General features: G+C 48.9%; 1 protein-coding gene across 1 annotated transcript in view; it reads right to left on the bottom strand.

Moving 5' to 3' along the window:
- Window positions 1-6,693: 6,693 nt before the first annotated feature.
- Window positions 6,694-13,769, bottom strand: part of LOC144605605 (pepsin A-like) — a 15,678-nt gene continuing 8,602 nt past the window's right edge. The window contains exons 5-9 of the mRNA XM_078421043.1: window positions 13,749-13,769; window positions 12,116-12,235; window positions 10,568-10,712; window positions 7,694-7,792; window positions 6,694-6,834 (exon numbers count right to left, since the gene is read on the bottom strand). The exon at window positions 13,749-13,769 is cut by the window's right edge and continues 179 nt beyond it. Of these exons, the coding sequence (XP_078277169.1) occupies window positions 6,694-6,834; window positions 7,694-7,792; window positions 10,568-10,712; window positions 12,116-12,235; window positions 13,749-13,769 (526 nt within the window). The remainder of the gene's footprint in view (window positions 6,835-7,693; window positions 7,793-10,567; window positions 10,713-12,115; window positions 12,236-13,748) is intronic.

The raw sequence follows: 13,769 nt of genomic DNA, 5'->3' as shown, positions 1-13,769 counted from the left end.
CATTTGGCCCAACAAGTCTACTCCGCCATTCAATCATGGTCCCTCCTAACCCCATTCTCCTGCCTTCTCCCCATAACCCCTGACACCCGTACTAATCAAGAATCTATTTATCTACGCCTTAAAAATATCCATTGGCTTGGCCTCCACAGCCTTCTGTGGCAAAGAATTCCACAGATTCACCACCCTCTGGCTAAAGGTGTCTCTCTCAATGGCTTTATGACTCTACAAAAACTGACGAGTAAAAGCTAAGGGTGGAAAGGCAGACCTGTTTATTTCTTCATGGTAAAGAATTTAAACATTGACCTTCACAGAAATAAGAGTAACTGATTACAACTCGAACATATTTGCTTTCTTAATTGAGATTGGAACCCAAACTGATGAAATCTTTACACTGGGAAAATAATCTACAATGATAGCAGCCTCTGGAACAACAAAAATTAATAACTAATTTGGAGAAAGTCCAAATAAAATCATGAGAGGAATAGATCGGGTAGATGCACAGTCTCTTGCCCAGAGTAGGGGAATTGAGGACCAGAGGACATAGGTTCAAGGTGAAGTGGAAAAGGTTTAATAGGAATCTGAGGGGTAACCTTTTCACACAAAGGGTGGTGGGTGTATGGAACGAGCTGCCGGAGGAGGTAGTTGAGGCTGGGACTATCCAAACTTTAAAGAAACATTTAGACAGGTACATGGATAGGACAGGTTTGGAGGGATATGGGCCAAATGCAGGCAGGTGGGACTAGTGTAGCTGGGATATTGTTGGTGGGTGTGGGCAAGTTGGGCCATGGGCCTGTTTCCACACTGTATCACTGTGTGAATCTGTGACTGTCATTTATAGTATTTCAGTTCAGTTTATTGTCACGTGTACCTCGGTTGCGTTCTATCCAGTCATCAGAAAGACAATACATGATCACAATTGAGCCGTTTACAGTGTACAAGGTAAAACCAGCAAAGTCTGATCATCCGGATAGTCCGAGGGGTCACCAAAGAGACAGATAGCAGTTCAGCAACACTCTCTAGTTATGGTAGGGTGGTTCAGTTACCTGTTCACAGCTGGGAAGAAACTGTCCCTGAATCTGGAGGTGTGTGTTCTCACACTTCTGTTACCTGTTTACATGTTACCTGTAACATGGTCCATTTTTAAATTTTAATAGACAATAGACAATAGGTGCAGGAGGAGGCCATTCGGCCCTTCGAGCCAGCACCGCCATTCAATGTGATCATGGATGATCATTCTCAATCAGTACATTTTGACTTTGAATCAGCATCCTGTCAAAGGCCTCAGGAGAAATAAAGGCGAATGATGCCACGATCTTACACTACAATCTCTACACCACTACCTCAGCCTTCTATGAGCACAGATTGGAGGAACAGCACCTCATATTTCGCTTGGGCAGCTCGCAACCCATCGGTGTGAACATCGACTTCTCTAACTTCAAGTAACTCCTGCTCTCCCTCTCTCTCCATCCCTCCCCCCCATCCTAGTTCTCCGACCAGTCCGACTGTCTTCCTGATTAAATGTTATCTCTGTACGCTTCATTGCTACCCGCCTCTTGCTTCCGTTGATCTCTTCTACATTTTCCTGGATCTCCCTCCTCTTTGTTGTCTCGTCTTCACGCCTTGCCCTTCCGTATCTCCGAGTCCCCCTCTCCCCTGACTCTCAGTCTGAAGAAGGGTCTCGACCCGAAATGTCACCCATTCCTTCTCTCCGGAGATGCTGCCTGACCCGCCGAGTGACGGCAGCATTTAGTGTTCGGGTCGCCAACTGTCCCGTATTAGCCGGGACATCCAGTATTTTGTGCAGAATTGGTCTGTCCCTTACGGGACCTGCACCTTGTTCTGTAATAGTGGGGTTGGCCAACTTCCTCACTCCCCAACAAGACACAAAGGGCGGCAATGGCGGCAATGGCAGCAGCCATTGGTGAAGCGGGAGCACGTGACCACTGACTGGGTGAGGTCACGTAGGGCGTGGGGCGTTGCCGGCAGCCATTGGTGAAGCGGGAGCACGTGGCCGCTGGCTGGGTGAGGTCACCTAGGGCGTGGGGCATTGACATCACCCTTTGTCTCTTGTTTGGGAGTGAGGAAGTTGGCGACCCTCTTTCGTGTCCATCTGCAGTTCCTTCCTACACAAACCAAACCAGTGTTGGGCATAGCTCACAAGGACTCCTGGCATCCCGCAACCTTCTGGGCCAGCCCACAGCGTGGGATCTTGTGCGTAAGAGTGGAAGGTTGGAGAGGAAGAGATAACAAATCGTAGATTTGAATCACGAAGAAGACCTTGCCAACAAAGTAACCTTCAGTTATTTGAAAGGACGTTGATTTATTTATCTTTTATTTCCACATATTTTCCAATGCTACATGCGTGTGTCGTCTGGTGCGGTGTGTACCACACTGTGTCAGACTGTTTTAGAGATACAGCGTGGAAACACGCCCTTCGGCCCACTGAGTCCGCACCGACCAACGATCCCCGCACACCAACGCCACCCCACACAGACTGGGGACAATTTACATTTATACCAAAGCCAATTAACCGACACACCTGTACGTCTTTGGAGCGTTTTATACCTCTCTGTCGCTCTCCAAAATAGCCCAGTGTGATTTTAAACACCAGACTCGGCAGCAGTTTAATCCCAATGTTCTGTTCATAAACATGGCCTTCAGAACGTGGGAGGAAACCGAAGATCTCGGAGAAAACCCACGCAGGTCACGGGGAGAACGTACAAACTCCGTACAGACAGCACCCGTAGTTGGGATCGAACCCGGGTCTCTGGCGCTGTGAGGCAGCAACAGTGTAGTCTGGTACAGTGTGTAGCACACCGTGTCACCGTGATTTAGTTTAGTTTGGTTTAATTTATTGTGACGTGTACTAAAGTATTGTGTGTAGCTTTTTGTAGTGTGCTAACCAGTCAGTGGAAAGACTATACATTATTATAGGGAGAAACTGCCCCTGAATCTGGAGGTGTGCGTTTTCACACTTCTGTACCTCTTGCCTGTTGTAAGAGGGGAGACGAGGGTGAGACTGGTCCTTGATGATGCTGCTGGCCTTGCCGTAGCAGCGTGAGGTGTAGATGGAGTCAATGGAAGGGAGGTTTACCCACAGCGCTAGAGACAAGGGTTCGATCCTGACCACGGGGGCTGCCTGTGTGTGGAGTTTGCCCGTTCTCGCCGTGACCACGTGGGTTTTCTCCGGGTGCTCCGGTTTCCTCCCACTTTCCAAAGACGTGCGGGTTTGTAGGTTAATCGGCCCCCTAGTGTGTAGGGAGTGGTAGAACATAGAACTGATGTGAATGGATGATGGATGGTCGGCATGGATTGAGTGAGCCAATAGACCTGTTTCAGGCTGTATCTCAAAACTTAACTAAACTTAACTAAATGAGTTAAGAGGGTTTAATTGTCAAATGTACGGGTAACAAGAATCATGGCATGTGTATTGGCTGCAGCATGACAGACCCGTTAATGTGTGAACACGCAGATAAATTAAAAAGACATAATTTATCAAGATCCTCCATTAGGTCTCTGGGATTTTACAACAATCTAGCAGTTTCTTAGTTTAGTTTAGTTTTAGAGATACAGTGTGGATACAGGTACAGAAGATGCCTTCTGCCCACCGAGTCCGCGCCGACCAGTTATCCCCGCACACTAACACTATCCTACACACACTAAGGACAATTTACAATTTGTACCGAAGCCAATCAACCTCCAAACCACTACATCTTTGGAGTGTGGGAGGAAACCGGAGCACCTGGAGAAAACCCACGCAGGTCACGGGGTGAACGTACAAACTCCGTACAGACAGCACCCGTAGTCTGGATTGAACCCCGGGTCTCTGGCGCCGTGGTTGCAGCAACTCTACCTTGTTTAACATGTAGAAAGGCCGGCACAGTGGTAGTTCCATGTGCTATGCTTGTGACTGGAGTAACTGAAGCGGCAATGAATCTCACCCACTTCCAATACATAGAAACATAGCAACATAGAAAGTAGGTGTAGGAGGTGGCCACTCGGCCCTTCCAGCCGGCACCGCCATTCAATATGATCGTGGCTGATCATCCTAAATCAGTACCCCGTTCCTGCTTTCTCCCCATATCCCTTGATTCCGTGAGCCCTAAGAGCTCTATCTAACTCTCTCTTGTAAACATCCAGTGAATCGGCCTCCACTGCATTCTGTTGCAGAGAATCCCACAGATTCACAACTCTCTGGGTGAAAAAGTTTTTCCTCATCTCAGTCTGGCGCCAGCAATGGCCGCTCGTGATCAGTCTGTCTATCCCTTCCTCCATTGTTGTTTTAACCGTATGTGTTAACTGTATGTTTTTAGTGTTCTTTAGCTTGTGGGGGGTGGGGGGGGAGGGTCGGGGGAAACATTTTATCATCTGTTACCTCGACGGAGATGCGATTTCTTCCCGTATCATATCTCCGTCCGCACCGCGGCCTAACACCAAGGAGTTGGCGGCCTTTGATGGAGACCAACTTTCGAGAGCTCCACCGCGGGTGCCTGCGGGACTTACCATCACGGAGCCCGCGGTCCCTTTGCCAGGGATCGACCGCAGAGCTCCAACCATGGGTGCTTGCGGACTTAACATCACGGAGCTCGCGGTCTCTGGTCAGAGACCGACTTCGGGAATTCCAAGCCGCGGGAGTTTCGATCGCCCCGACGCGGGAGTTTCGATCGCCCCGACGCGGGAGTTTCGATCGCCCCGACGCGGGAGTTTCGATCGCCCCGACGCGGGAATTTCGACTGCCCCAACTGCGGACGGTTCGACCCCCCCGTCCGTGGGAGATTAAAGAGGAAGACTGGACTGGACGTTTTTGCCTTCCGTCACAGTGATGAACATGGGGAATCCACTGTGTTGGATGTTTATGTTAACTTTGATGTAGTTGTGTGTTAGATTGGGGCACGAACACAGGATTATCGACGTGGGAAAAGTGAAGGGAGACACTGGGGGCTTTTCACCAAGAAGGTCGTCACTACAGGCGGCCGAGATCGAAACTATCACTTCATGTAAAATGGAACAAGGTAAGTGTTTCAAATGGAATAACGAGGAAATACGAGAAAAATAAAATAAAACATATTTATTGTAAATATTGTGATTTCTTGAGAGGTCGGGAGCTTTTCTCTTGAAGGTTGGGAGGTGTGGGGGCCGGAAATGAAGACAGAAAAGCTCTTGTTTTCAAACTTAAATTCCATATATTTAGTCTTTTCCAAAAACAGGTAAACTTAATTGTTTGCAGACGGGTACACAAAACTAAAACAGGTAGTTAAATCAAAACTGTAGCTTGCTGCCTTCTTACAAAATATAACTCAAACACTGCTTCTCTCCCTCTCCCTCTCCCTCTCCCTCTCCCTCTCCCTCTCCCTCTCCCTCTCCCTCTCCCTCTCCCTCTCCCTCTCCCTCTCCCTCTCCCTCTCCCTCTCCCTCTCCCTCTCCCTCTCCCTCTCCCTCTCCCTCTCCCTCTCCCTCTCCCTCTCCCTCTCCCTCTCCCTCTCCCTCTCCCTCTCCCTCTCCCTCTCCCTCTCCCTCTCCCTCTCCCTCTCCCTCTCCCTCTCCCTCTCTGCTCCAGTCGTTGTCTCTCTGTTTAAATATACTGCTTCCCTTCCCTTTTAGCTCTCTCACTGAGGCAATCAGCTCAACTGGTTCAGCTGGGCAGCAATCAGTGTCAGCAGCAATCAGCAGCAATCAGTGTCAGCAGCAATCAGTGTCAGCAGGGCAGGCAGCCTATGGGTTTTGTAGTCTTTTGCTGGCAGCCATGATGGTTTGTAGTCCTATTTGCATCCACCGGGAGGAAATGTATCTCCCCTCTATGACTCTACCTCTCATGATATCACAATATATAAAGCCAATCAAATGGGGAAAATATACATATGTTTTGCCCTGTGTTATAATTGTTTATACATCAAAGAAGCACTCAGATGTTGGAGGTGTGGGTAATTATATGATGGTAGCACAATTCAAAATTAATAACAGTGTATCTCACATAAATTAACTAACAGGGGGAACTTGCGAGACACTGATCACTGGGTTTCACATTTAATCCACCAAGTGTCCAACAATATTAACTTTTGCCTTTAGCGGGCAGCTTTAAAAATGCTGCGGGAAGCAACAGGGCAAATTCTGAGCATGTCTGCTCAAGAGCATAACATTGGCCTGAATCTGGTGTTAAATATCATTAAATTGGCAGCTTTACTTAAGTTCATTGTCTACACACATGCAGTCTGCTGCTTAAGTTCTGCAGGTTATGACAAATTAGCCACACTCTTTTTCAAATCTATCATTCTGCACATTGTAATTCATTTGAAAGATTTATTCACTCACACTCCAATCCTTAGTGCTTTGTGTCTATTGATATTTGCTCAGATATCTTAAATGACATACTGCAAGTCACCCTATGCTATTGATAAAGTGCATCAGACCAGAAAAGGTGAAGGGTGCTTTTTCACCAAAGGTTGTGTTCTCCTCTTCACGCGAGGGGACATTTATAAGGAGCTCACCTTTGCTTAGCTGCTGTGACAACACTATAACTATGATCCATGCACCCAAGGCAAGGCTGTACAACAAGTTACATGTTCACAGTGAGATTCAAGTGAGATGTTGTTGCAGTGAGGTGACAATATGTACTGGAGACACAAGCGAGTGATGTGGGGGGTGGGGGGGGGGGGGGGGGAGATTGGTAACTTGGGGAAGGGGTGCACAGTGACTTCAAGCGGCCCGTGCCAAACCCACGCGGTTGGTTCCTCGGTCGAATATGGAATAGTATTCTCCAATGAAGACATCTCCAAGAATCCACAGCTCCTCACGACCTCCCAAAGACATGGAGGCAAAGCCACTGGTACAGCTTTCCTGGCCATTGTAGTCGTTCTGCAAGAAAACAGACCAAGGACAAATGAACATGCCGGAAGGAACTGCAGATGCTGGTCTTCATAAGGAATCGGAGCAGAATTAGGCCATTCGGCCCATCAAGTCTACTCCGCCATTCAATCATGGCCGATCTATCTCTCCCTCCTAACCCCATTCTCCTGCCTTCTCCCCATAACCCCTGACACCCGCATTGATCAAAAATCTATCTTAGCCATGATCGCATTGAATGGCGGTGCTGGCTCGAAGGGCTGAATGGCCTACTCCTGCACCTATTGTCTATTGTCTATTGTCTATTCAGAATATCCATCCAGAGAATTCCACAGATTCACCACCCTCTGACTAAAGAAACTTCTCCTCGTCTCCTTCCTAAAGGAACGTCCTTTAATCCTGAGGCTGTGACCTCTATTCCTCGACTCTCCCACTAATGGAAACATCGTATCTTAACTCCGAGATTATATGCACCAGGAAAGAAAAGACAGAATGGGTCTACTTTTTATTCAAAGCAGGCGGCTGGGAGCATTGTTATAGCACGTGCTTTGTGTGTTCATAGTAATTCTGTTCCTTGAATTGTAGAAGATAGACACAAAATGCTGGAGTAACAGGCAGCATCTCTGGAGAGAAAGGAGACGTTTCGGGTCAAGACCCTCCTCAGAGTCTGAAACGTCACTCGTTCCTTCTCTCCAGAGATGCTGCCTGTCCCGTTGAGTTACTCCAGCACTTTGTGTCTATCTTCAATTGTAATCATAATCGAAGATAGATAAATGAATGTTCAGGCAGACCCGTGTTCCCAGGGTGGAAACATCAAACGTTTAAAGTCTAAAGTCCCTTGTTCGGGGTGTACCTTGAGCACGTAGGCAGATGGAGGCAGAGGGTAGTCCACCCCACTGATGGTGAAGGTCACATAAGGCATGCGGGGAAGGTACCTGCAATCCACGTAGGCCTGTGGAACAAAGCATACGTCGTTCAACAATAATCTCCATTAGTCTGACGAAGGGTCTCGACCCGAAACGTCACCCATTCCTTCTCTCCGGGAAACCGTGTCTCAAAAGCAGGCTGGAACTTTATTCCTTGGAGCACAGGAGGCTGAGGGGGTTAGGCAGCTCACAACCCAGCAGTATGAATGTTGACTTCTCTAACTTCATGTAACCCTTGCTTCCCCTCTCTCTCCGTCCCTCCCCCACCCTAATTCTCCGACTAGTTTCACTGTCCTCCTGATTAATTTTTCTGATTGTGTGCCCCGTTGCACCTTCCCCTCAGCTAACAATGCACCATTCTACATATCCTTGAGCAGAGTCTGCTTTAATCTGTCCTTTTCACACCTTACCCTTCCATATCTCTCGTCTCCCTCTCCTCCGATTCTCACTGAAGAAGGGTCTCGACCCGAAACGTCACCCATTCCTTCTCTCCAGAGATGCTGCCTGACCCGCTGAGTTACTCCAGCACTCTGTGAAACATCACCTATCCATGTTCTCCAGAGATGCTGCCTGACCCGCTGAGTTACTCCAACACTTTGTGTCTGTCTAATAGTCTGTATTAATTCTCTAAACTTTATTTCCAAAAGGTTTTCCCACCCAATCTAAAAGTGAAAAGTGATCTTTCAATTCAGTACTAGTGTAAAACATTGCTTTTAGCACATCTGGATCTTAACACATCTGGATCTTAACACATCTGGATCTTAACACATCTGGATCTTAACACATCTGGATGTTAGCACATCTGGATCTTAACACATCTGGATCTTGACACATCTGGATCAATAGACAATAGACAATAGGTGCAGGAGTAGGCCATTCAGCCCTTCGAGCCAGCACCGCCATTCAATGCGATCATGGCTGATCACTCTCAATCAGTACCCCGTTCCTGCCTTCTCCACATACCCCCTCACTCCGCTATCCTTAAGAGCTCTATCCAGCTCTCTCTTGAAAGCATCCAACGAACTGGCCTCCACTGCCTTCTGAGGCAGAGAATTCCACACCTTCACCACCCTCTGACTGAAAAAGTTCTTCCTCATCTCCGTTCTAAATGGCCTACCCCTTATTCTTAAACTGTGGCCCCTTGTTCTGGACTCCCCCAACATTGGGAACATGTTATCTGCCTCTAATGTGTCCAATCCCCTAATTATCTTATATGTTTCAATAAGATCCCCCCTCATCCTTCTAAATTCCAGTGTATACAAGCCCAATCGCTCCAGCCTTTCAACATACGACAGTCCCGCCATTCCGGGAATTAACCTAGTGAACCTACGCTGCACGATCTTGGCACATCGGGATCTTAGCACATCTGGGTCTCAACACATCTGGATCTCAACACATCTGGATATTGGCACATCTGGAACCTTTTCATTGTAACGATGCCCGTGACCTTTAAGGTTTACACTGAAGACAGATTCTATCGGTCTCTCTCCCCATCAGCGCTGACTGACCCGCCGTGCAGTTCCCATAGGAAGTGTGACCCGTTGTGGCGATACTCAGCGGGCAGCACGGTGGCGCAGCGGGTAGAGCTGCTGCCTGACTGCGCCAGAGACCCGGGTTCGATCCTGACCTCGGGAAAAAGACTCTCTGTATTCATGATTTTATAGACTGCTGCAGCATCACCCCTCAGCCTCCTGTGCTTCTGATCTGTGGTTCGATACCGACCTCGGGTACCTTCTGAGTGGAGTTTGCACGTTCTCCCCGTGACCGCGTGGGTTTCCTCCGGGTGCTCTGGTTTCCTCCCGCATCCCAAATACTCGCGGGTTAATTAGTTATTGATTAATTGGTTATTGTATCAATTTTATTAATTAATTGACTGCTGTAAATTGCTCCTAGTGTGTCGGGAGTGGATGAGAGAGTGGGATAACGTAGAACTAGTGTGAACAGGTGATCGCTGGGTGGCATGGACCCGGTGGGCCGAAGGGCGTGGACTTGGTGGGCCAAAGGGCATGGACTCGGTGGGCCGAAGGGCCTGTTTCCGTGCTGTATCTCTAAACTGAACTTAACATTTCCTTCTCAGATAGGCACATAAAGGTGGAGTAACTCAACGGGACAGGCAGCATCTCTGGAGAGAAGGAATGGGTGACGTTTCTGGCCATTCCTTCTCTCCAGAGATGCTGCCTGTCCCGCTGAGTTACTCCAACTTTTTGTGCCTATCTTCAGTTTAAACCAGCATCTGCCGTTCCTTCCTCAACATTTCCTTCCTTAGTTTACTGTGGCTTAGTTTAGAGATCATCTTGAGCTTCTTGTGCGTGCGTAGTGGTGGAGAGATTGGTAGAAACAGGGCCATGCCGTGAACGCCCTTTCCTTGCTCCCAGTTTAGGGATACAATGCGGAATCAGGCCCTTCGGCCCACTGAGCCCACACTGGCCACTAGTTTGATCCTGCACACTAGCGACAATTTACAAAAGCCAATTCATAAGTTCATAGGTTCTCGGAGCAGAATTAGGCCATTCGGCCCTTCAAGTCTACTCTGCCATCCAATCATGGCTGATCTATCCTTCAACACCTTTCTTCCTCCTTCTCCCCCTCATCCCAGACACCCGGACTAATCAATTAACCTACAAATCTTTGGAGTGTGGGAGGAAACCAGAGCATCCAGAGAAAACCCACGCAGGTCACGGGGAGAACGTGCAAACTCCGTACAGACAGCGCCCGTGGTCAGGATGGAACCCGGGTCTCCGGCGCTGCGAGGCAGCGACTCTACCGCCGCGCCACCGTGAGGTAACAGATGATAGGCTTACCATGCCGTTGGATTGCTGGCTTGCCCCGATCATGCGTTGGATTGTGCTGATGGCGTAGCTGGGACCAGTGAGGAGGGAGGTGCCCGTATCGACAATGGCCTGGCATCCATCCTGGCACGCCACCACCTGCCCGTTGATCTTCACGCTGTGAAAAACCACGCACGTTGGTGTTTACACGACCCGCCTGGAGAATGTGTTCCCCTCACAAGTTCACAAGTTTAGTCTGGTCCTAGACTCTCCCACCAGTGGAAACATCCTCTCCACATCCACTCTATCCAGGTCTTTCACTATTCGGTACGTTTCAATGAGGTCCCCCCTCAACCTTCTAAACTCCAGCGAGTGCAGGCCCAGTGCCGACATGACAGAAGCTTTCCTCATGTTCCTGTCATTCAGACTTCATCAGTCAATATTGAGTATTGAGTATAGAGGTTGGGAGGTCATGTTGCAGTTGTATAAGATGTTGGTGAGGCCGCATTTAGCGTATTGTGTTCACTTCTGGGCACCATGTTATTAGGAAAGATGTTGTCAAGCTGCAAAGGGTACATGGAGGATTTACAAGGATTTTGCCAGGACTCGAGGGCCTGAGCTATAGGGAGAGATTAGGCAGGCTGGGACTCGCTATTCATTGGAGCGCAGGAGGATGAGGGGTGATCCAATAATCATGGAAGGAATAGATCGGGTAGACGCATAGATTCTCTTGCCCAGAGTAGGTGAATCAAGGATCAGAGGACCCAGGTTCAAGGTGAAGGGGAAGAGATTTAATGGGAATCTAAGTGGTAACTTTTACACACAAAGGGTGGTGGGTGTATGGAACGAGCTGCCAGAGGAGGTAGTTGAGGCAGGGACTATCCCAATGTTTAAGAAACAGTTAGACAGGTACATGGATAGGACAGGTTTGGAGGGATTTGGGCCAAACGTGTGCAGGTGGGACTAGTGTAGCTGGGACATGTTGGCCGGTGTGGGCATGTTGGGCTGAAGGGCCTGTTTCCACGCTGTATCACTCTATGATCCTATGAGTCTATTATGACTCCATTTACAAAAGTTAATCTAACATTCAGTGCTCCCAATGTGGGCTCCTGTACATCGGCGAGACCAAGCGTAGGCTCGACGACCATTTCGCCGATCTCTTGCGCTCGCACCGCCAACGCCTGCTGGATCAAAGCAGCCACAGCCCGACATAAAAACACCGCGAGTGGTAACTCTGCTCAATAACCAAAAGTCTGTAGCCTCCTTTTGCTTGGTTTATTTCACTCACACGTTTAAACCGTAATGTTGTATTCTTAATGTTTTAATGTTTTATGCTTTATTCTTAATTGTTTACTGTGTGTTCGTGTTGTTACTTGCGAGCGGAGCACCAAGGCACATTCCTTGTATGTGTATATACTTGGCCAATAAACTTATTCATTCATTCATTCATTCAAAAGGGTCATAGAGTGATATGGATCAAATGTGGGCAAATGGATGGGGCATTGGGTCGGTATGGGCGAGTGGGGCCGAAGGGCCTATTTCCGCGCCTTGCGACTCTGTGGCTCTGTGGCACATCCTTACCTGTTGACGAGGATTTGCCAGTAGCCTTGCCTGGTGACTGGAACCCAGTGGATCTGCCCGGTGTAGTGGTTGGGGTCAACACCACCAAACACAACCTCACTCCCGGGCTGGCCACGCTCTCTGCAAATCAAAGGTCGGAAACGAGTTACAAATGGACGGCGTTCCGGAATCTTCCTCACGGCCTCGTCAGTCAAAGGACACATGACGGCTGGAGTTCCAAAATGCTGCAGATTTTGGAATCTGGTGCCAAAACAAAGCGCTAGAGGTCCCGACCCGAAACGTCGGCCAGTCCTTGTCCTCCAGAGATGTTGCCTGACCCATCCAGTTACTCCAACACGCTGTGTCTCTTGCTGTGTCTACCTTCGGTTTAAACCACCATCTGCAGTTCCTTCCTACACATTTGCAAAATTAAAATGCTTTGAAGCCACAAAATGCAGCAAATGTCCATGTTCCACGTGGCAACACACAGGAACCACAGTTCCATGACAGAGAGTTGGTTGATGATTCAGGTCGAGACTGATGCCGGTTCCATCTAAACCATCAACCGCCTCACTGACTACACAGAAGGTCCACGGTGGTGCAGCGGTAGAGTTGCTGCCTCACAGCGCCAGAGACCCAGCTTCCATCCTGACTACGGGTGCTGTCTGTGCAGAGTTTGTACATTCTCCTTGTGACCCGCGTGGGTTTTCTCCGGGTGCTCCGGTTTCCTCTCACACTCCAAGGTCGTGTAGGTTTGCAGGTTAATTGGCTTCTGTAAATTGCCCCCAGTGTGTGGGGTGGAACTAGTGCATGTGGATTGCTGGATCGCTGGTCGGCGCGGACTTGGTGGGCAGAGGGGCTTGTTTCCACACGACATCTCTAAACTAAAGCAAGAATGGCTGAATCCCTCCAGCAGTTTGTAATTTTCCCCCAGATTCCAGCATCTACAGTTGAGGAGTTTAGTTTATTGTCACGTGTACCGAGGTACAGTGAAAAGCTTTTCTGTTGCATGCTATCCAGTCGGGGAAAAGACTGTACATGATTACAATCTACAGTGTACAGATATAGGATAAAGGGAATAATGGTTGGCACAGGATTAAGTCAGAGAAGTTTGATTAAAGATAGTCTGAGGGTGTCTAAATGAGGTAGGGATACAGCGCAGAAACAGGCCCTTCGGCCCACCGAGTCCGCACCGACCAGCGATCCCCGCACCCTAACACTATCCTACACTCACGAGGGACGATGTACAATTCTACCAAGCCAATTAACCTACAAACCTGCACGTCTTTGGAGTGTGGGAGAAAACCGAAGGTCTCGGAGAAAGCCCGCGCAGGTCAAGGGGAGAACGTACAGCAGCACCCATAGTCGGGATGGAACCCGGGTCTCTGGCGCTGAGAGGCAGCAACTCTACCGCTGCAACACCGTGCCGCCCACGTTGATAGGATGTCAACGTCACCGAAACGTTGGTCAACGTCAACCGGAACGTCCCCCCAGCGTCACTGAGGGACTCTTTGCTCAGTCGGAGAGAAGAGTTACGAGCGTCATACCTGGTATCATAAAACGCTGGAGTAACTCAGCGGGACAGGCAGCATCTCCGGAGAGAGGGAATGGGTGACGTTTTGGGTCGAGACCCTTCTGCGGACGAGTGTCGTACCTGGTCAAGTAGAAGGCAAAC

The sequence above is a fragment of the Rhinoraja longicauda genome, chromosome 24, assembly GCF_053455715.1.
Source record: "Rhinoraja longicauda isolate Sanriku21f chromosome 24, sRhiLon1.1, whole genome shotgun sequence".
NCBI lineage: Eukaryota > Metazoa > Chordata > Chondrichthyes > Rajiformes > Arhynchobatidae > Rhinoraja > Rhinoraja longicauda.
Note: the sequence above shows the minus strand (reverse complement) of the source record. Positions and strands in the feature narration are given on the sequence as shown.